This window comes from Sminthopsis crassicaudata, chromosome 1, assembly GCF_048593235.1.
Source record: "Sminthopsis crassicaudata isolate SCR6 chromosome 1, ASM4859323v1, whole genome shotgun sequence".
NCBI lineage: Eukaryota > Metazoa > Chordata > Mammalia > Dasyuromorphia > Dasyuridae > Sminthopsis > Sminthopsis crassicaudata.
The window spans coordinates 65,176,304-65,200,253 of record NC_133617.1 but is presented as its reverse complement, the minus strand read 5'-3'; the positions used below and the strand labels follow the sequence as shown (position 1 = coordinate 65,200,253).

Genomic DNA, 23,950 nt, shown 5'->3' with positions numbered 1-23,950 from the left:
TTGCTTTTTCCTCCTCTTTGTTTTTTCATCTTTATATACAGTATGTTTACTGAATAAAGGATGGGAAAGAATTATATTCAGAAGCTGTGATATAAAAATAAATTACATAAGATAAAATTTTCCAAAAAAGCATTCAGGACTTTCAGTTAAGAATTTGTTGAGTGCTACTATAATTTTAGAATCTTAGATCTTGAAGGATAGGACAAATATCTTTTTTTTTTTTTTTTCCCCAGGTAAGAGAACTGAGGTTTAGAGAAGAGAAGTAGTCATAGCAAGTTAATGGCAGAGCCAGAAAGCAAGGAAGCTAGATCCCCTGATTCCCATCCTTAAATTGTATGCTCAAAATTGTGCTGGATGTTAAGAGGGTCTCCCTGCCTTCAAGGTTTCAGTCTGTTTGGGAAAATAATATTGACATAGACAATATAACTACAGAACAAGTTATATGTGAAGTTGGATGATAATGCTGACAGACATTACTGGAGTTCAGAAAAGGGGAAAAATGAGCAGAATGCTTTTTAGAAGGTGGTAGAATTTGATTGGGTCCTGAAGGATAGATGGGCTTTAAATAGGTGAAGTTGGAGAAGGAGAGTAATCTAGACCCTGGAAACAATATGAACAAGGAGTACAGAAGTGAAAATGAGCTGGTAAGTGGAGAAGACAGAGAGAAAAGGTATGTGTTTGGGAGATAATTGTTATGCTTCAGAAGAGTATAATGTATTCTAACAGTTCAAATGTCATCTCAAAGAAATGTAGACTTGCAAGGTGTGTAAGGAATTGTCTAGTTTTACATCATTATATTATAAAATTAGAAAGAAACTTAGAGCGCATCTCATTCAACCCTCTCATTTAGCAGATGAGAAGATGGAGGCCCAGAAAGACCTCAGTCACTTAACCAAAGTCACACAGGTAGTTGATGGCAGAGCCAGTACTTGAACCCTGATTTTCTTTTTCTTTTTATTCTTTTCCTTATTTATTTAGTTATTTATTTCCATAGTAGTATTTTATTTTAACAAATACACATAAAAGATAGTTTTCAACATTCATTTTTGTAAGATTTTATGTTTCTGTATGAGACTCGACTGCCATCTAGGGGAGGGGGTAGAGGGAGGGAAGGGAAAAGTTGGAACAGAAGTGAGTGCAAGGGACAATGTTGTAAAAAATTACCCATGCATATATTCTGTCAATAAAAAGCTATAATTAATAAAAAAAAAAAAAGATTTTATGTTTCAAATTTTTCTCCCTCCTTCTCATACTTCTTTCCCCAAGACAGCAATCAATCTGATATAGATTATACAAGTATAATCCTTTTAGACATATTTCCATATTAGTCATGTTGTATAAGAAAAATTGGACCAAAAAGAAAAAAAAAAAACATGAAAAAGAAAAGACAAAAAAATGGCAAAAATAGTAGTTTCAATTCACAGTTAGTCCTCTATAGTTCTCTCTCTGGATTTTCCATCCCAAGTCTATTGAAATTGTCTAGGATCGTTGCATTGCTAAGAAGAGATAAGTCCATCCCATTTGTTCAACACATGATCTTGCTGTTACTATGAAAATGTTGAATCCTATTTTTTTGATTCTCTTATACCATAAAACCCACCAACTGTCACATTTTGCAGATTGAGGAAACCAAAGTCTAGAAAAGGAAAGTGACATACTTGAGGTGACATAGTAAGTAGCCAAGCTCTGTGTTTAGATTATAAAGCCAAAGCCAATGTTCTCACACTGTCTTAGGGCCACATTTTTTTTTTTTTTTTTTTCCCTGAGGCTGGGGTTAAGTGACTTGCCCAGGGTCACACAGCTAGGAAGTGTTAAGTGTCTGAGACCACATTTGAAATCGGGTCCTCCTAAATTCTGGGCTGGTGCTCTATCCACTGCGCCACCTAGCTGCCCCACACATTTATTTTTTGGAGAAGCCTAATAACTTGGCTGGCTAAGTAGAGCCAGAGTTCAGTAATCTAGATTGTAGGCCACCATTCTTTGTATTATTCAGTACTATTGGCTTCTCTTCTCATATAAAAACATCACTCCTCTCTTTGCTGATTTTGGACCCTGAAGAGTTTTTCATCAGGAGCTACAGTCAAAGGTACTTTCTTTAGTTGGATCTGACCGCCAATTGGCTGCATGTGGAGATATAGATGGAGGCAGCAGAAAGAGCTCATAAGGCTTTCTTCTACACTCAGCACCGTCTATGCTTGAGCCAAGTACACCTTGTCTAGAGAGCTTTATGGAAGACATGGTTTCACCTTCTCAAGGATAATTTCTAAAGGATTGGAGCTGAATATAGTTAAGAAATATTTTTTGCCTGGTAATTTCCAAGAAATACCTGTTTTTGTTTTGGAAGAAAATGTTTTCCTAGGACCTGAGGGCACAGGGATTAAAATGTTGAACTTTCTTAAATGGTATCTATCTTCTTTTAGCCAAAATTATGCATATTTTAGCTGTTAAATCATTTTACAATGTGGGTCAGAGGAATTTGCAGCAGCTTTTTTACATTATCTTCCTTCATCTAGGGAAATCAAGTTTTATAAGAACACATCTCCCCATTTCTAGTCCACATACAATCTACCATGAGCTCAATCTTGTCTAGGTGGTGACATTCAGAGGTTCTGAATTCTGAAACTAGCTTACTTGTTTTGAAAACTGATATTCATTTGTGACTTGCCTTTAGAAAATCCATTGTTTAGAGTCTGTCCATTAAAGAAAAGTTCTACAGTATAGAATGCTACTTTATTTGCTGTGAGTATAGTCCCTGGCTATACAAAGATATCCCCTCACCTCAGGCCTACAATACCTTTTCCAGCTATCCCATACGTTGGAGAATGGAATGGGGCCAACATCACCTTCCAGGCTTCCTCATTCTCAGCAAGAAGCCTTTACAGTTCGGATCCAATTCAACTGGCATTTTTAAAATTACTTGGTACTTGCTGGAGTCATTATGTTAGGCCTTAGGCATGTAAAGGGAAAACAAAAACAATTAAGTGCTTATATTCTACTGGGAGGAGAATCATATAAAATGATAAAAAATATATGTTATCATTATAGGGAGATTAGCAAAGGCTTGTCATAAAAGGGTACTCATAAGCTAAACCTTAAAGGAAAGCAGAAGCAAGGAGAGAATGCACTACAGACATTCAATAGGTGAAAGATAGCTCAAAGGAGGGAGAGAAATATAACCTGGAGCACTGGATTTGGGGTGAGAGAATGTTAAAAGCATAGTGCTATTGCAGACCACCCAAAGTGGGACTGGGCTGAGGTGTATCCTCTCCCTCAGCCTCAGTTCCTCCCCTGTACAGTGAGGAAATTTGGTATCTAAGGTCCTGTCCAGCTTTAGATCAATAATCATGTGTTCCCTGGAGTTAGAAGTGGGGCAAGTTCATTACTTACTGAAGAAGTTGGGGAAGACTGAAACAGAATGCATGAAAGAGCTTAGAAAAATGTTTAGATGCTGGGCTGAGGTAAAGAGAGTTTACTGCATTCTTGAGCAGGGAAATGGCATGGCCAAGTGATTTTGGCCCTGAGAAAGGCCCCCCTCCCCCAACCCTGACTGCCCTAACACCCCTTCTTCTCTGAAGGTGATGCCCTTTTGGATGCTGGTGAATCAATGAAGCGATTGGCAGAAGTGAAGGATTCTCTGGACATAGAAGTCAAACAGAATTTTATTGACCCCCTCCAGAACCTCTGTGATAAAGACCTGAAGGAGATCCAGGTACCTGCCTTAATTACTATTCCTCTGACCTAGCAGTTGGGGCTGTAAGAATGGGGACAAGTGTTAGCTTTGTCACGGTTTGAAGAGGCAGGAGTAGAAGAGGGGAACAGGAGCAAACTCAGACCATTTTTATTTTTTTTTTTTTTTTTTTTTTTTTTTTTTTTTAATTTTTTTATTATATATATATATATTTTATAATATTATCCCTTGTATTCATTTTTCCAAATTACCCCCCCCTCCCTTATTCCCTCCCCCCGACGACAGGCAATACCATACATTTTACATGTGTTACAATATATTCTAAGTACAATACATGTGTGTGAATATCATTTTCTTGTTGCACAATAAACATTAGAATCCGAAGGTACATGCAACCTGGGCAGACAGATATTAGTGCTAACAATTTACATCCCCTCCCAGTGTTTCTTCTCTGGGTGTAGCTACCTCTGTCCATCATTGATCAACTGGAAGTGAGTTGGATCTTCTTTATGTTGAAGATTTCCACTTCCATCAGAATACATCCTCATACAGTATTGTTGTTGAAGTGTACAGTGATCTTCTGGTTCTGCTCATTTCACTCAGCATCAGTTGATTTAAGTCTCTCCAGGCCTCTCTATATTCCTCCTGCTGGTCATTTCTTACTGAAACTCAGACCATTTAAAGAGATACCTTCAAATTCCCCAATCCAGTCTCTTACTGCTTCTCTTTGTTTTAGCTCATGGATAAGACAGAAGCCCCCCAGTGACTGTACACGTGTGCACAGCTGAACAGCATTGTAGCAGTAATTCACTCTGTTGTAGTACTTCAGGGTTACACAGGGGTTCTTCCTGCAGATAGAGCTGCAAGGCTCCCCATGAGCCTTGTCACACTTGGGACCTGTTCGTTTCTCTTCCCCAGCACCATCTGAAAAAGCTGGAGGGGAGACGCCTGGACTTTGACTATAAGAAGAAGCGCCAGGGGAAGATAGCTGATGAAGAGCTTCGTCAGGCCATGGAGAAGTTTGAGGAGTCCAAGGAAGTGGCTGAGACCAGCATGCACAACCTCTTAGAGACTGATGTAAGGGCTCCTCCTCACTGTTCCAGGCTGCTACCCCAGGTCCTGCAAGTCAAACAGGGGAAAGGGAGGGGCTAGCCTTGGGCCAGGGTTCCTTGGGCCTTTGTGACCTTGGGAAGTCACTGAGCCGAGCCTCAGTTTCCCCTTGTGGGTGGAGGGAATTGAGCCAGATGATCTCCATCTTCCCTCCTCTGCTTAGTCTCAGTGGTTTCAATGTGATAGCTTTCACTGGGATGCTGCTTTTTGAATTGGTTCCAGGAGCAGTCTTTGGCAAGAATTCTAAGCCTCAGTCCAGAACGGGCTGCAATCAGATTTCTAATTTTTATACTGTGTGATTCTGGGCAAGTCACCTAACCCCGTTTGCCTCAGTTTCTTCATCTGTAAAGTGAACTAGAGAAGGATATGGCAAACTGCTCCAGTATCTCTGCCAATAGGATCCCAATTGGGATCACAAAGAATCAGATAGGACTGAGGACGAGCCACAACAGTTTAGTAAATGTTGGAACTAAAGTTCAAACTTATTTCTTCTGATTGAACCAGGGTCCTCTCTGTTTCAGACTGTCTAAATGGGATCTGATGAGGCAGAGAAGTGGGGAGGCACTTCAGTATGCAACCACAGAGTTTCATGAGAGGACATGCTTGGTTGTTGAGGGAAAAGTTAAGCAGTCAGTTGCATGCCTCCAGGCCTTCAGCTCCACCTGAGCAGCCTCACTGGAGAGGCCAGCCTCGAGCTACTGTGTTTCTTGCAGATTGAACAGGTGAGCCAGCTCTCAGCCCTGGTGGATGCCCAGCTGGATTACCACAGGCAGGCAGTACAGATCCTGGATGAGCTGGCCGACAAGCTGAAGCGCAGGTAAGCTTTTCCAGGGAGGATGACAGAAAGACAGAGAATATAGACCTCTCACTTCCTCTTCCACTTCCTTGACTTTCTCTATGCTCTCTTTAAGTATGCAGGAGGAGAAGGGCAGCCCAGAGACTCTGCCCATTTGTAATGAGCAACTGGGATCTGGGCCTTGTCCCTGCTTTGGTACATGTCTTGGATTTGGTTTGGTTCTCTGGATCCTCTCAGAGATAATTTTTTTTCTCCTAGGAACAAGCCCTGATCTTTTCCTCAGTCTCAGAAGAGCTTAGTTTTCAGAATTGCTTAGGAAGCCTAGCACCTATGTCGAAAGAGCTTTCTTTACTAATTTAAAAGGTTCTATTTTGTGCATATGATCAGCCTATCTCTGAAGGGAGATGGGAAAATTTTTGCAGTCTGAAACACAGCAATAGTGACCTCTGCTGTTATGAAAATAGAAATGCACTTTTGTTATTTCAGCAGATGCAGAAGCTTGACAAGAGATCATCTTTAATTATAAAAACAACATTGCATTAAGGTTTATAAAAATCATTCTTCCACATTTATTATAATTCAGAAAATTAGCAGGATCAGAAAAAGTTTCCCATAGGAAGTAGCAATTGAGTTGTCATTAAGAAAGCAAAGGATCCTAATAAATGCATGCTAGGATCTTGATTAGAGCTGAAAGGGATTAGAGCTGCCAGGTCTTACCCTCTCATTTACAGGTGAGGGTACTGAAGGCCTTAAGTCATTGGGGCAATGCATGGCAAGAGCAGTTTGCTTATTTGCAGCATCACTATTCCATAAAATAAATGTAGTAAAAGTGGCAGAGAAAGACATAATTCTGGTTTTCTGGAATGGCACAGAGTGTAGGATTTTATGAAGTATTTAGGTCTGAGGGGCCTTAGAGATGATCTCCAATCCCTTTTATTTTGCAGATGGAGAAACTAAGACCAAGACAGGGCCAGTGGCTTAGCTAAGGTCTTAGATGGGAAGGGTTAGTCAGTTCAGAAGCCCAGCTCTTGCCTCAGGGCTGCTGCTCCTCAAGAAGATGATCTCTATTCTTACCCCTTTCATGGAGCTCCTGGTCTAGTGGACACACACTGCAAGTGTGCTAGATGGGGCAAGAATATCCTCCCTGGTGATGTGGGAGAAGAAGAGAAGGCATGTGGAATGGTAGAAGTAGAAGTATAGAGCTCCCAGAGTTTGGGCTGTGCATGGGAGGCAGAGCAAGGAAGCTAACTGGGAATAGTAGTGCAGGAGATTTTTTAAAAAAATAATACTCAGGAGTTTGACTATTACTTTGCAGTGACTGGTTGTCATTGAAAGGTTATGAGCAGAGAAGTGACTTGATGCGATCTATGGATAAGGTCTGCCTGTTGTGTGAAAGATGGATTGGTAGGGCTAGTGAGGATAGATGGAAGGCTAGTGGAACAGGTAGACAAATGAGGCCCTTCCTATGTTGGCACCAATAGAAGTAGAGACAAAGGAATGGCTGGGAGGAATGTCTAAGAGCTGGAATTCACAGAACTTGATTAATTGGAGATAGCTGAAACTGACAGGATAATGGAGCAGTTGTTGGCACAGTGATTGAGTCAGGAAGATCTGAGTTCAAGTTGTCTCAGACACTTAGTAGCTATGTGACTCTGGACAAGTCATTTAACCCATTTGTCTCCGTTTCCTTAACTATAATATGGTGAAAAATCACTTACTTTCCACAGATGTTGTGAGGATTGAAAAAATGAGTATTTGTAATTCACTTTGCAAAACTTAAAATATTATATAAATGCTTGCTGTTGTTTTATGTGAAAGATGAGAAAGGATTGCATTAATAGTATCAACATCAGGTGGACAGCAAACACCATTGGCAAAAATAGCAAGGTTAGAAAAAAGAAGCAGAAATAGAGGGAAATACCTTCTCGTAGTTTTGGTTATGTTGAGTTTGAGGGGCCTGATAGGATATTAGGTTCTAGGAGATATGGTTCTGGAATTGGAGAGAGGTCAGGGCTAGAATAAAGCTTCACAGGTCATTTTGGGGACAGTTGGCTTAACTTTCCTAACTTTCCTGAGAAAATGAAATGGTTGGATTGGATGGTCTCTGAAGGCTTTTCTAGGCTAAGCTCTAGAATCTCTGGAAGTTTTTGAGATTTTCAAGGAAAAGAATATTAAAAATAAGAGAAGAGGTGCAGGGATTGAACTTCAGGGAATATCTCTTTTAAGAGATGCAAAATGTGGACAAGATGCTAGCAAAGAATATAGAAAACTTATTTTTCAAAACTCAGCATTTTATTTTTGCCTAAAGGCCTTTAAATAGGCTGTCCAACCCTCCCTGAACTCCTCCCAGAACATAGTCCTTCCTCACCTTTGCCTTTCAGAAACCCTAATTTTCTTCAAAGTTCAACTCAAATTCCAGCTCCTATAGGAAGATGCTCCTGATCTCTCTAGTAGTTAGTACTCCTCAGATTATAGTGGTATTAGTTTCTCTGTTTAAATGTTGTCTTATTAGTAGATTGTTTTGAGTTTGGACTGGGTTTTGTTATATTGAGCTATCCAGCTTCTTTATGTGTAACAGATTTTTGTTTTGGTTTCTACAGTGGGAAATAAACGAGACCCCATCTAGGGCTTGTGATAATCCTTTCTCAAGATTTGATTTGGATAATTTTTCCTGGCTGTGTTCAGTGTACCCAGTGAGAAGGAGCTTTTATGTTGAGTGCATTCTTAGTCAGTTCTTCTCAATTAACCAGACAAAACTACCTCACTGTCCCAAGCAGAGACTTCTCCCAAACACTGGCCCAAGAAGTGTAGTCAGGAACCAGCTATATGATCCTGAAGGAAAGCTATCCACTGTCCCTGGGCCTTGGTTTCCTCAAGTGTAAATGAGCCTTTTACACAAGAACATCTCTGAGGTCCCTCCTGTTCTCAGTCCTGTGAATAGAATGAGATCTGGCTCTAAAACCTGCTTATCTGCTCTGGTGGAAATCGATGGAAACTCTTGTCCTTTCAGAACTTCCATAACTATGCTATAAGGAAATCAGTTTATCAAAGAACACTAAGATAGCTTTGGTCTGGGATAGTCACTTAGTAGGATTAATCAGAAGAACCCAGGGACTTTGAATAGGGAGACCTGCCTCTGTCATGGTTTTCCTGTACTAAAACCCCTTCTTCTGTTGTTTTATTCTGATATGTACTTTCCAGGTTATCAGAATGCAAGCTGGAAAGAATTTGAATACAGAGCTGGCAGTATATATATTGGACAAGGATAGTCTTTGGATGATACTCATCACCAAAGTGACCAAGACATGCCAATTTCCTTTTTTAAGAAACCACAAAAACTGTAAACTTTAAATCTACTAAAATGTTGAACTGAGTCGGAGATGTACACAGTAATCTGGAAAGTACAGGTGTATGGGATTTTCAGGATAACCTAGGAAAAGTCACTCTTTGAATTTTAGCTTTCCCAATTTCAAAAATTAAATTATTTACTTGGTTTTGAAATAGCCATGTAAAGGGGTGTTCTGATTTGGAAAAGTTAAGAATCTCAAAATCATCATGTCCAGGACTTACCAACCTTGGAAAAAGTCATAACCTTGGAGAGGGAGAGGGAGATGGAGGAGAGAGAAAGAGGATATTGTGCTGTTAAGATTGTTGGTAATAGAAGGATGCAACCCTGAAATGTTTAGCATCTGGGCTTGCGGGCACTGCCTGTTCTGGTACTCACCAATTATTTTCCATACTCATAGGATGCGGGAAGCCTCTTCCCGCCCAAAGCGGGAATACAAGCCAAAGCCTAGAGATTCCTATGACTTTGGAGAGCCTGACCAGTCCAATGGAGGTTTCCCTTGTGCCCCAGCCCCAAAGATCACAGGTAATTATGAAGCCAGGCAATACAAAAGGTAGGGGGAGTTCTATAAGATGGGGCAGCTTGGGGTGAGGAAGAGAGAGCTGGCCAGTGTGCTTTCCTGAGGGTGGAGTTACCTTTCAGACTCGAAGAAGGGGTCATCGTAGGTCCTTTGAAGGCTGCCACCTCAACCCCCTTACCACTCCCCCCATTCTCATCTCCCCTGACCTACATCCCTGTCCTAAAAGAAGAAAAGGGTTATGCTCCTTGGTCCTTATCTCCAAAAGCCTCTGGAAGCCTGTGATCACAAGAGACTTTGAGCATCTGGAGGCTATATGAGCACATATAGCCTGGTTGTAAGATTATCTTTCTGTTTGATTTGGAAGCAGCTTCTTCCTCTTTCCGATCCTCTGACAAGCCCATCCGGACCCCCATCAGGAGTATGCGTGAGTGTGCTCTCAGCTGCATGCATCCTGTCACTTCTGGTTAATGGATTATTTCTTTTCCATTTTCCTCCCTTCTTCCTGTCCTCCTTCTCTTGCTTATGCTTGCTTTCTGTTCACTAATATGCTTGCTTTCCTTCCTTTCTCTCCTGGATGGAACACTAACACATTGTCCCTAAGAGGACTTTCTTTACATAGCAGTTAATGATTTGGGGGTTCTTTAATATCACAGTTCAGATGCTTATGAGTTGCAGTTGATCTAAAAATACAATGTTTCTTTAGTAGTTAGGATCAGACTGTGAATAGAAATGGATGAAGGAAGATAATGCCTTAAATTTTTTTAAACCATAAAAAACTATTTATTTGCTCACTCATTAGATGTTGTATTTAATATGTATAAGAGTACCATGCTAGCTTCTGGGGATAATATAGAGTGCAATTAAAACTTCATCCCTTCCCTCAGTGAGCTCACCACCGTCTAGTTGGGGGGATAAGCTGCAAACCAGAGACCTCTGACATAAGATCTTGTATATGATCAAGGCATTAAATGATATTCTGCTACCTTAGGGGAGATAAGGGTAGGGCAACATCTGAGTAGGATTTTAGCAAAAAGGGTGAGAATACATTCTAGGCAAAGATACAGAGAGGTGAGAGATTCACTATGATTCATTTCAGCATGCATTTATTAAATGCTTACTGTATTCTATACTCTGTGCTAGGATAGTACAGTACAAGCTCTGGGGTCCAAGTTACCCATTTTGGGTAGATGTACAGAGTGGTGTGTGTAACATAAAGCTGCCAAAGGTCCTGGCTCTTTTACTGAGAGGCAGAAGTCTTCAGGGCCTCTGTAACTGAAACACCAAGAGTAAAGCCTGGAAATTCCTAGAGTCCCTAAGTCAAAATACTCCATGGAGGAATGACTCATTCCCAATTTTTGAAATCCCAGCCATGACCAGTCTGGGAAGGTTACATCATTTCCTGGGGGTCTTCTGGGGAGTTTTTTGAGATTTAGCATATGGAATCCATACCCATCTCCACCAAGTTGGGGTGGCTTAAGAAAGGAACAAGGGTTTCATTTGGGCTTGACTTCTGGGTCTGGCTCCTATAACATTACTGCTAATGCCACACTGTCTCCTTTCATATGCAAGAGTAAAAATGGTCAAAAAGATATTCATTGAAGTGAAGACAAGCAATGAGGTGTGAGGTATAGACATGGAACTGGGAGGAACTGAGAAATGAAAGCCCCACTGGAGGCAGTATGTGTCTTTAACTGCCTTGAGCCTGTTTTCCTTCTTAGTTTCTTGGCTAGCATTGATCAATCAGGTTAATAATACCTGCAGTAATGCAACTTATAAGACTGTGGTGAGTCAAATGTGATCACAGTGTAGGGAGAGTACTTTGTCAATTTTAAAATGTCATTAGGAATGTTTGTTGTTATCACCATTGCAAGTCAACATTTAGCTCAATTATGTTACAGTAGGGTTTTGTGATCTTACAATGGGATTTGATTCAGTCCAACAAGCTTTGATTAAGCATCTACCATATGTCTGGCCCTACTTAGTACTTGGAATACAAAGACAAAAAAATAGTTCCTTCTCTAGAGATTCTTATACTCTTTTGGAAGAAAGTGACAGTATCCTTAGGAATAAATATGATATGTGAACGAATATGAAGGAGCTGGTTTGGATGGGTCGTACCACTTTTCTAAACATAAAACTGGGGAGTAGATCCATTGCCAAAAACTTGAGTCAGAGAAGTTAATCGACTTGACTGAACCCAGCTAATTAACACAGCTAATAATTAATTCAAAGCAGTCCTGTGAGTCTTAGGGATGCTGAAGCTAGCCATGCCCACTTTTCCTCCTCAGTTTCCAAATGTGTCTAATGAGTATCCTTCTAGTGGTTTTTATCTCCTCCAAGTAAAGAAGTAAGCAGCACCCTCTAAAATGAGAGCACTGGGTATAGGCCTAATTAGGCTGGTGTGTAAAAGGAACTGGGAATTGACTGATTGGTACACCAAAGCTGGGAATGGTAAAAGAGAGAACAAGATGAATATCCATAAACCAGATCAAAATGGATTATGCTCTCTGCTATCTTTCTGCCTGTCTTTCTAGCAGACCTATAGCACAGGAAAAAGCCCATGGAGCTTCTCATATCCTGCTCTCAGGCTTGCTGAAACTGATCCTCAAAAAAGCAGGCTTTTCCTGGCCATGGAAAAGGGAAATCCAGTAGCCATTCCCCCTAAGGAAGGACCTGGGGCCAATTTTGTATTGTCATCCAGTATAGATAGGGAAGCCCTGCTGTGGGAATGATAGATGAATCATGAAGAGCTGTGAATCTGCCTTTATAGCAGGAGATCAAACGGGGCAAATTGAGAGTCTAGTGGTAAGGATGATCTGTTGTTACCTAATACAGCAGCCATTTCAAAATTTGTTTCTCTGAATGCTGCAACAAGCTTGTGCTGAAATCACTCTGCCAGTATTATTTAAGGGCTGAGTTTATGTTCCCAGTAAACACCAAATGAGGTCATTAAGAGTTGGATGTAAGTGAAAACACAAAAAACGGTGATTTAATGAACTTCATTGTACTATGGTGGCTATTCTAAAGCAGAACTACCAAGCTGGGAGCATTTAAATTGTTTGCTTTGTGAAGACTAGAGAGACTCATCCCCAGAAACTTCATCTGTATTAATACAGGGAGCATGCCCACAGAAGTCATTGGGGAGTGGAGGAATAGTGAGAGGTTGGAGGGTCTTGAAAGCCGAGAAGTTTCATAGGGCAGAAGGGATGATAGGTTCTCAGGAAAGACAAGAATAAAGTTTTAGGCTATATAAAGCTTAGGTTTTATATAGAGTTGGAAGGGATCTTCTGGATCGAAGACTTAGGATGTCATTAGGAACTACCCTTCATCAGGCCTCAGGGACCTCTCATCACTCACCTCTCCCCCCTGTCTCTCTTCCCTAGCACCTCTGGACCAGCCCAGCTGCAAGGCCCTGTATGATTTTGAGCCTGAGAATGATGGGGAACTGGGCTTCCGAGAGGGCGACATCATCACACTGACCAATCAGATTGATGAAAACTGGTACGAAGGCATGATCAACGGCCAGTCAGGCTTCTTCCCCCTCAACTATGTGGAGGTGCTGGTCCCACTACCTCAGTGAAATGGTTGCTCTCCACACCTCCTTCCATGTCCTCCCTTCCTCCTCCCTTTTCCTGTTCCTCTCCCTAATGAGGAAGGCCAGGCCTGATCTCCTGCATTCCATTTTGTTCCTGGTGACATCTGTCTCTCACTGGAAGATAAGTGGGATAGTATTAACCTTGCCCATGCCAGAAGGGTGTCAGATTATCTGGACTGGGTATCCCCCTCAACTCCATCCTTCCCATGGATTTGATACTTCCTGAGAGACCTCAAGGAGCTTGCTGCCTCCTCCCCTCCCCTCGCCCCAGTCCCTTTGGCAAAGGTTCAGGCAGCAAAGCCCCTTAGTCCTGATCCCTGTGTCAGGCTCAGATTGCCCTGAGAAGACTAAGTGGTGGATGCTACCTAGTTGAGTTACAAGTTGAGTATAGGCAAAGAAGGATGAGCCAGTAAGTTTTAATCAGTGTAGGGGGTCTTGTGGTGTTTATGGTGATGGAAGTGGAGAAACACAGTTTGTTTAAATCACCTAAGTTTACATAAGACACTAGTGACCACCCAAGTTATTTTTGGTGGAGAAGGGAGTATCCTCTCTTCTTCCACCTTTTACCCCCATCATCCATCTCCAGACTGTCCCTTCTTCATTCACTTGCTGCTTCTGAAGGGCCTGGGTGGACTGAACTCATTTACTCAACTGACTCCACTAGCCACGCTCCACCTCTCAGCCAGTCCCTCAACTTGGTTGGGACTGGACTTGGCTGTGGGGCTCCCATGCAAAGGGGTAACACTAAGGTGCTCTTTGAAACACTAAGCTTCCTCTAAATGCTTCCTTGCCTGAGCAGCCATCGCTCCCCTGCTCTGGCCCCCTACCAAGGAACTTTCAAAGGCTGCATCTCTGTCTTTTGAGGGTGACCTGGTTCTTTGGTCCATAGCCATAGATATTCTCAACCTCTCACCCAAGGCCCTAGCTATCACTTGTTCCCATTCCTTGAGATCCTCAAGTTGACTTGGAATATTCTGCCCCTTCTCTGAACCAAGACTGGGAAAGTCCTGCAGGGCTAACTAAAGCAGTAGCAAGTGTAGGATCTGTGGCCCCAACCAGGAACCTCCTCAGAAGTGTTTGGAGTGCTCTTTAAGGAATGGAGAAATGCCACGGAGACCATTCCCTCTATTCTCTTCTTCCCCTGCTGGTCTGAGTAGCTCTTTTCTGCTGGCTGTGGCCAAAGGTTGGCAAACGAGTCTTGGGCCACAGGACCTCGGAGGACTGAGTACTGAAGCCCAGGAAAGCCAACCCCCTCACCCTGTGGGTGCCCCTAGCGTGCCTTGCTTGCTTGCAGCCTCCTCCTGGGAGGTGTTGTCTATTATGACTTGGGCTGGGGTTGGGGACTATTCCTGTAGGTATCAGCCAGGTCCCTTGAGGTCATGGCCCTCTTGCCTCAGGTTCTACTGCCTTAACTGGCTGAAATAAGAAATTTGGTATTCCCATTCTCTCTCTCTTCCCTTCCCTCCCTCTCTCCCCCTGCCTCTTTCCACATTCTCTCTCCTTCCTCCATTCTTCTTTTTCTCTCTTCTAAGCAGGAGCTAATGTATAACAGTGTGGGCCAGGCTTTGGAGACTTAAAAACCACCATACTATAGTTAAGTGGAAGTAAGAGGCAATTTGTTCCATGGCCTGGCTTCAAATTCTCCTCAGATTTGTGCCCTGATTCCAGGATCCCCAGACTCAGCCACAGCCCATTGCAGGCAATGGGTCCCAGATCCCTTTAGCCCAATCCCCTTGTGGCTTCTCTGACCACAAAGCAGCAGCTTTGCCTAGACACCAGCTCCTTGAGAGCCTGAAGATCAGCCAGGGCCAACTGTAGTGGGGAGGTGGGGAATGGCCACTGGGGTTAAACCCTGAAAGCGAGCCACAAGCACAGAAAGAAGAGCGTTGCCCAGTGCCCTCCTGCCCCTACACCTCCTCCGGCAGCACTTCTGCCCCGTGATGTCCCCTCAGCCTCATACTCTTACAAAAACACAAGAGTTATTGCCTCCTTTGCAGACACTGCCTCCTTCTCTTTGCTCCTCTTATTGGCAGTGTGACAGATACAGAAAGCAATGTATCCTTTTAACTTTTCTTTTTAATTGAGCATGTTGATGTATGTTTGTTACTCACATGGCAGCTGCTGTTACGTTGGCACTGCCAGGGTCCTCCTTCCCCAGAAAACAAAACATGGGACCACCAGGAGCCAGCAGAGGTTCCTGCCTCTCTGGCTTGCCAAGCCCCTGACAAGCCAGCCTCCTCCTCTGAAAAGTTAAGCACAAAGTCTGATGAACTGAATCCTCCCTGAGAAACCTGCTGGACTCAGCTGTGGCATCTCTTCCCTGTTCTCTCCTTCATGATTTGTGTTGGACCTCCCTCTCCCTTTGTCCTGTCTCCTGCCCCTACCCCCTTTACCTGGTGCAGAGTTGTCAGAGCTGGGACCTGGCTTCCCACCCATTGGGCTTTTGCCCTCCTTGCCCTGTACCAACTGGGGGCCGGTCCCCAGGGTGCTGAAGGCTCCTGGGCCCTCTCCAGGAACAGCAATATGAAACGGCTTCACAGGATGCAGTAATGCTAAAATCTCCGCAGCCCGCGCCTGGAGCCCAGTGGTGCTGCCCAGGCTTCCACAAGCCTTTTGGCTAATGTCCATTCAGTTCTAGACCCGAGTATGAAAAGGAGAGGATGGAGGTATAGATTAGCCATGTCGTCGTCATTCCCATAGGAGCCACCATTGTGTTCATTTGGGGGGAGGTAGGGGAGCAGGGTGTCTTCAGATGATCAATATAACTTTTGTTACAGTTTTTCCTTTGTCTAGGGCAAATTGAATTGTAATCTTGATTTAAAAAGTATTAAATGTTTTCTCTTTCTAAATGTCTCTACTTTTTCATTGTGTCTTTGGGAGGAAAAAAATTCCAAAATATTTCCTAAGCAAAGCTGTTCTGGGAACCCTTTGCCAGAGATGGAGCAAAAGGAGTTAGCTGGCAGCTTGTGAGATCCTCATAGGATTTAGAAGTAGAACAACTTAATTCTGCAGATGCCTGGGCCCAAGGTCCCACAGTTAGGATTTGGAGCCAATGCTCTAGCTCTTGTTAAACACAGTAATAAGCATTAAGTGCCTAGGACGTGCTAGACATAATCTGGGCACATCTTAAGCAGAGTTCACAGTCTAACGGGACACAGCATGCAAACTCTGCACCAATAAGAGAAAGGAAATACTCAAGAGAAAAAGCCCTTGGGAAAGGCTTCCTGTAGCAGATGGGATTTTAGCTGAAATTTAAAGGAAGCCGGGAAGTAGATATACAAGAGCTAAAGTGGCTTGCTGATGGCACATCCAGGAGGCCAGCATCAGTGGAATGAGTCCATGGCTGATTATGAGGTATTGGGAGGCCAGGGTTATGAAGGGCTTTGAACTCCAGTCTACTGTATGTTTGATCTTGGAAGTGAAGAGAGAGGGAGCAGGGGGGCTGGAGGAGGTGGTGGAGAAAATGTCTACAAGATGAAGTTAGGCTCAGAGAAGTTGTCAGAGTTGTCGGTATTGAGATGATCATAGAATTTTTTCAAAAGAAAAGGTAAGGGGATGGAGCCAAGATGACAGAGACCCTTGCTCGACTTTCTAAGCTCCTCTCATACCCTTACTACTAATTACTAAATTCAGCCTCAAAAATAGCACTTGCCTGGTAAAATTCACAAAGATTAGAAAGTATAACTAGCTGAAAGTATTACTAGCTGAAGATCTGGAAGATAGCCAGAAAAGGTTTGTCCTGAGCGGCAGAAGCAGGGAGATAGGAGAGGCTAGCACACAGAGTGGATGGAATAGGTGGGGAGAAAGGTGGTCTCCATGGCTGGAAAATTTACAGGGAAGACTCTTACCACATGTTGGCTTCTCTGCTTTGGTTGCAAAAGCAGTAGACCAGCAGAGAAATGAAAGCCAAAGGTGAGGATACTCTTAAAAAATGCTAGAACCTAACAGGATCTGGCTATACCCAAAACCAGAAATTAGTGAACCTCACAGGTAACCACAGGCCACAGCACAGCTGTGCAGCCGCATTCTGTGGCACTGGGGTAGTCACAAATCTGCATGTCAGGAGGGCGCAGCCTGGGGCAGCATCTAATCTGCACAGTGCAGGGCTTGGCCTGGGGCAATAGAACTTCTACCATGGGACTGGGCTCCTCTAGACACATCCAGGGCTATAGGCAGGACAACTGCTAAGACCCACAGCAGGCTTTTGCCTGGGGTAGTGACACTTTCTTTGCTCAGCCTCTAGCCCCAGGGCAATCGCTAATCCACACAGCAGGGCTCTTCAAGGGGCACTTCCATTTGGAGGTTTTTCCAGAGCACTTCTCAGTTCAGCGGCTCTTTGTAGCCCGTTGGCAGGATAGCTACTGTCCATATACTTATCCCTGCTCTGCAGAGGAAGCTGGTAACCTCCTTACCCTGAAGGCAGACTCTAAGAGCTTTTAAAAAAATGAATAAAAAACCCAAAAGGACCATTGATAGCTTCTATACAGAAAGAAAGCAAGTTTTTCAACTCTGAGGAGAGTAATAGCAAACAGTCTCCAGACAAAACCCCAAAGGGGGATGTAACCTGATCCCCATCACACAAAGCTCTCCTAAAAGAAACTATAAAATATCTTAAAAGAGAGCTAGAAGAAAAATGGGGAAAGGAAAGAGAAGCAATGCAAGAAAGTAACAACTTCCTGAAATGTGAATTAGAAAAGGTAAAGAACTCCCAGGAAAGTAGGATTTGTGAACTGGAAAAAGAAAACTTAGTAAAAAAAAAAATAGTAAGATGGGAAAAAATTCCATAGAACAAAACAACTCATTTAAAAACTCAATTGAACATATACAGAAAGAAGTAAAAATCAGAACTGAACAAATAGAAACGATTCATTGAGACATAAAAAATCAGTCAAACAAAACCAAAAAATAGAAAAAATGTCAAATATCTACTTCGAAAAACAACAGACCTAGAAAATAGATCTAGGAGAGATAATATGAGGATTATTGGACTTCCTGAAAATTATGATAAAAAAAGAGCCTATGTACTATTTTACAGGAAATCGTCAAAGAGAACTCCCCAGATGTAATAGAATCAGAAGGAAGAATAGGCATTGAAAGAATAAATCGAACACCTTCTGAAAAAGACCCTAAAATAAAAACTCCAAGGAATACTGTGGCTAAATTTCAGAACTATCAGACTAAGGGGGAAAAAATTACAAGCAACCAGAAAAAAAAAAAATTCAAATACCGAGGAGCCACAATAAGGATCACTCAAGATCTAGCTGCTTCCACATTAAAAGACTGAAGGGCCTGGAATCTGATATTCCAAAAGGCAAAAGAACTTGGAATACAGCCAAGAAGAAACTACCCAGCTAAGCTGAGCATTTTCTTCCAGGGAAGAAGATGGACATTTAATGAAACAGATGAATTCCATTTGTTTCTAAGGAAAAAACCAGAACTAAATAAAAAATCTGATCTCCAACCATAGGACTCAAGCAGAAAAAGGTTAAAAACTCTTGAAAACTGTATTTCTGTTATGGATATACATAGAGAATACATGTATAAGTTTATTTTACAGATATAAAAAAGGAAGTAGAAATGGAAAGGGAAAAGGGGAGATAAAAAGAGGGAAACTACAACCCATGAAGAAGCAAAGGAAACCTATCATATCTGAGGGAATTTAGAGAGGGGGAGGAACATTGTATGAATCTTACTCTCATCAGAGTTGGCTCAAAGAGAAAATAAATGACATATTTGGTTTACAGAGAAACTTCTCTTACCTCATTAAAAAGTGGGAGAGGAAAAGAGAAAAGGAAAAGTAATAAGGAAGGATACAAGAAAGGGGAAAGGATTCAAAGGGAGTGGGAAGGATTTTAAAGAAGAGCTGTGTGAGGCAAGTAGTGCCCATAAGTTTAATACTGGAGAAGGGGGGGAAAGGAGGTAAGAAAAAGAAAAGCATAATCTGGGGATAATAAGATGGCAGGAAATACAGAATTAATAATTTTAACCGTAAATGTGAATGGGATGAACTCTCCCATAAAGTGGAGGCGGAAAGCAGACTGGATCAAAAGCCAGAACTCTACAATATGTTGTTTATAGCAGGGAGATACATATAGAGTAAACGTAAAAGGCTGGAACAGAACCTATTATGCTTCAGGTGAAGTCAAAAAAGCAGGGGTAGCCATCCTTATCTCAGATGAAGCAAAAACAAAAATTGATCTAATAAGAGACAAGGAAGGAAACTATCTTGCTAAAGGGTAGCATAGACAATGAAGCAACATAAATACTAAACATTTAGAGGCTTACTTGAATAAAATAGAGAAAAAGATCAATGAATTGGGCTTGCAACTTAAAAAGATAGGAAAAGACCAAATTAACCCCCCCCAATCAAATACTAAACTTGAAATTCTAAAATTAAAAGGAGAAATTAATAATATTGAAAGTAAAAAAAAAAAAAAACACAAAAAACTATTGAATTAATAAAACTAAGAGTTGGTTTTATGAAAAAACCAATAAAATAGATAAACCTTTGGTAAATCTGATTAGAAAAAGGAAAGAAGAAAATCAATTGTTAGTCTTAAAAATGAAAGGGGAGAACTTTCCACCAATGAAAAGGAAATTAGAGTAATAATAAGGAGTTACTGGGCAGCTAGATGGTGTAGTGGATAGAGCACCAGCCCTGAAGTCAGGAGGACCTGAGTTCAAATCTGGCCTCAAACACTTCACACTTCCTAGCTGTGTGACCCTGGGCAAGTCGCTTAACGCCAATTGCCTCAGCAAAAAAAAAAAATAATAATAATAATAATAATAATAAAGTTACTTTGCCCAACTTTATGTCAAAAAATCTGACCTAAGTGAAATGGATGACTACCTCCAAAAATATAGGCTTCTCAGATTAACAAAGGAGGAAGTAAATTGCTTAAATAGTCCCATTTCAGAAAAAGAAATAGAACAAGCTATTAATAAATTCCCTAAGAAAAAATCCCCAGGACCAGATGGATTTACATGTGAATTCTACAAACATTTAAAGAACAATTAACCCCAATGCTATATAAACTATTTGAAAAAATAGGGAATGAAGGAGTCCTACCAATTCCTTTTATGACACAGACGTGGTAGTGATACCTAAACCAGGCAGGTTGAAAACAGAAGGAAAATTACAGACCAATTTCCCTAATGAATATTGATGCTAAAATCTTAAATAAAATATTAGCAAAAAGTCTACAGAAAATCATCCCCAGGGTAATACACCATGACCAAGTAGATTTTATATTAGGAATACAGGACTGCTTCAATATTAGGAAAACTATTTGTATAATTGACCATATCAATAACCAAATTGACAAAAACCATATAGATGCATCTCAATAGATGCAGAAAAAACATTTGATAAAATCCAACATCCATTCCTATTAAAAACACTTGAGAGTATAGGAATAAATGGACTATTCTTAAAATAATAAAAAGTAGCATCTATTTAAAACCATCAGTAAATATCATATGTAATGAGAATAAACTGGAACCATTACCAATAAAATCAGGAATGAAACAAGGTTGCCCACTATCACCATTACTATTCAATATTGTATTAGAATGCTAGCTTCGGCAATAAGAGTTGAGAAAGAGATTAAAGGAATTGAAGTAATGAGGTGTTGGGATTACTAGGTGAGAACTGAGGTTGTCTGGATGGTGACAAGGTGAGAATTTAGGTTTTCTGGACAATTACAAGGTGAGAACTCAGGTTGACTTGATAGAGGGGGCAAGCTCATTGGCTGGGGTGGTTCTTCCCAGAAGCCCTTGCATTATCCCACGCCCATTCTCTGGGAGGATAAAAAGAGACAGCACTGGGCGCAGAGATCAGATCGGCCTGAAGAAGGATAAGAGTTGGAGGAGATTCAGAGCCAGGATTCAAGAGAAAGACTCTGCATTGCTTCAGGCTTGACGGGGCTCTCTGCAGGAAGGGAAGTCACTTCTAAGGACAAGAGTTAACAGCAACTGCCTGGAGACAACGGTTCACTACAGGAAGAAGAATCTGTCGGAGAGATTTGAGTAGACACAGCAGATCTCTTCCCAGAGAGTGATCCGGCAGCTTCTGGAGACGACAGCTCGCTACATTTGGCGTCCACACGTGGGGCAAGGACTTTTGCTTATCCTGACAAGAGGAGCTAGACCAGACCTTCGCAATTTGGCGCCCGAACAGGGACAGACACGGTCCTGATTCCAGTGGAAAAGCCTCCCATCCAGATCTCAGTCTCTCTGACCCAGAACCGTGAGTAACGAGGAAACTTTGTTAAAGATTAAGTGAGCGTGCTAATAGATAAATAAGGAACTTAACTTGTTAAGGGATAAACCAGGAATCTCTTATAGCTGAAATGGGGCAGATGTTAGCTATATTCAATCCCTGGACCTTAGCCGACTCAACCCCAGCCCCAGAAGCAACCTCAGCTCCACCCCCATTCAGGAGTGGTACTATAGAGAGTATAATCAAGATAATTGAGGAGCAGAGTTTACTTGTAACCTGGGTACAGATTGCTAAACTCTTGGCTGCATTAAGACACACATCCCCTTGGTTCTTAGAGGAAGAAAAGATAGATGTAGATAAATGGAAGCTAGTGGGATATGAAATGAAAGAATTTCAAGCAAAAAATGGGCCTCGTTCAATTTCTGCAGAAGTATTTTATATCTACAACATAGTTCAATTAGCCTTAAACTATCAAGCAAGTTGTAGGAGAAGGAAAAGTTCTAAAAATGAACAGAGGAGGAAGTGTGAGGAAAAAAGGAAAGATCAAGATCTTTCCCTAGAGCAAGAGGATTTAAATGAGGAATTATGGTATGATTCTCTTGAAGAAGCTTCAACCCTGCCTAGAGAACAGATTATTGACAGGCCCACATCAACCCCACCTTCAGAGATGGAGGAAGAAAGAGGGGAAGAGGCAGAAACACAAACAGAATTGCCTGTGAAGAAGCCTAAGCCTATGACAAGATTAGAAAAAGCATTGGTTAAAGCTAAGAGAGAAGGACAGGATATAAGTGATTTTATACATGCATATCCTGTGATTGAAAATACTGACTCTGTAGGTAAAAAAAGGAGAAGATATGCACCTTTAGATTTGAATAAAATTAAGGATTTGAAAAAAGGTTGTACCCTTTATGGGGCTACATCAGCTTATGTTAAAATGTTACTAGATGGTTTGTCTTATGAAGTCCTAACCCCAAATGATTGGAAATCCATAGCAAGGATATGCCTGGAACCTGGAGAAAATTTATTATGGCTTTCGGAATTTCATGAATTATGTAAAATTCAAGTCAGATGCAATTTGGAAATAGGAGTTAACACACAATTCACTTTTGAGCACTTGGCTGGTGAAGGTCGGTATGGAGAGAATTCGGAACAGATTAATTATACCATGACAATATATGAACAAATTGCTAAGGCTGCAATAAAAGCTTGGGGTGTCCTTCCTGGACAGAAAGATCGTGGAGAGGCTTTCACTAAAATACAGCAAGGTCCCAATGAACCTTTTGCAGATTTTGTGGGACGTTTGCAAACTGCTGTCAAAAGAACTATTGGAGAAAATTCAGCTACAGAAATAATGACCAGACATCTGGCTAAGGAAAATGCCAATGAGATTTGCAAAAGAATTATATGGGGATTAGACAAAGATGCTCCTTTAGAGGAGATCATAAGACGCTGTGCTACAGTGGGAACAAATGCTTTTTACACCCGGACAATGATGAATGTGGAAAGACAGGGTCCCTCCTGGCAAGGGCCTTCTAGAGAAACTCGGCGATGTTTTCAATGTGGAAAAATTGGACATCTAAGAGCTCAGTGTAGGTATGGAGATACAGTGAGAAGACAGGGTGAGAGAAGACCTAAAACCCCATGTCCAAAATGCAACAGAGGACTCCATTAGGCATCAGAGTGTAGAATAATTCAGGGAAATGGGATGAGGGGCCCAGGTCCAGGGCCCCAGGCAAAAAAGACTCGGGGCATGATGGCAGCTGATGTTACACCCAAAGAACCTTTAGAAGGCCAGGACTCTGATTTAATCAATCAGCAGAGAAGCAATCACATGGCAGAAAGGGATTACCTGATAAGTCAGTCAAAAGGCAATCAGATTGAAAAAATGGATTACACTTGGGGAGAATACAGGCCTTTTAAACCAACAGGGCTGTGCCCAGTGCAAACAACTCCAATGTAATTGTCAGATGATGAGAAGAGATTTAGAAAGTGGTAAATAGAAGGTAATTAGATAGGTTGGCTGCCTGGGAGAGAGGGTTTGCTTGTATTTCTTCAGCAGGAGAAGGAATCAGATGGGTGCCAACAAGTCATATTCGCCTTGTCCATCAGAGAGAGACAGAAAAAGAGAAAGACCTCAAAATAAAGGAGAAGATCTAAGAAACATCTGACACTGAAAGAGCATGGATAATAAGAAGACTGTTAAAGAACTTAAAAACCAGCAGGAATCATTGAACTTCCTCACACAAGATGAGAATAATGGACAATGGACTTATGGACATTTATAAATTTTCAATTTATGATTATTTGATTATGTTATATACTTCTAGCATGTGTTATGTTACTATGTTACTATATGCTTATGTAATTTATGTAATTATCTGTAATACTTCCCATATTGATGGATTTATGTTTCAAGGTCATGACTGTCCTATGTTCTAAATCAAAAGAAAGGGGGAGATGTTGGGATTACTAGGTGAGAACTGAGGTTGTCTGGATGGTGACAAGGTGAGAATTTAGGTTTTCTGGACAATTACAAGGTGAGAACTCAGGTTGACTTGATAGAGGGGGCAAGCTCATTGGCTGGGGTGGTTCTTCCCAGAAGCCCTTGCATTATCCCACGCCCATTCTCTGGGAGGATAAAAAGAGACAGCACTGGGCGCAGAGATCAGATCGG

At 41.6% G+C, this 23,950-nt stretch overlaps 1 protein-coding gene across 7 annotated transcripts in view; it reads left to right on the top strand.

Annotated features, from left to right (window-relative positions):
* The window catches only part of SH3GL1 (SH3 domain containing GRB2 like 1, endophilin A2), a 101,824-nt gene extending 85,920 nt beyond the window's left edge, over positions 1–15,904 (top strand). For 2 of the 7 annotated variants that reach the window (XM_074308258.1, XM_074308236.1), the window contains exons 5-10: positions 3,576–3,709; positions 4,607–4,765; positions 5,512–5,615; positions 9,341–9,465; positions 9,825–9,884; positions 12,844–15,904. In XM_074308258.1, the coding sequence (XP_074164359.1) occupies positions 3,576–3,709; positions 4,607–4,765; positions 5,512–5,615; positions 9,341–9,465; positions 9,825–9,884; positions 12,844–13,040 (779 nt within the window). In that variant the 3' untranslated portion in view covers positions 13,041–15,904. The remainder of the gene's footprint in view (positions 1–3,575; positions 3,710–4,606; positions 4,766–5,511; positions 5,616–9,340; positions 9,466–9,824; positions 9,885–12,843) is intronic. The other 5 variants (XM_074308273.1, XM_074308266.1, XR_012488843.1 and 2 more) reach the window with 4 other exon arrangements.
* Positions 15,905–23,950: the final 8,046 nt, after the last annotated feature.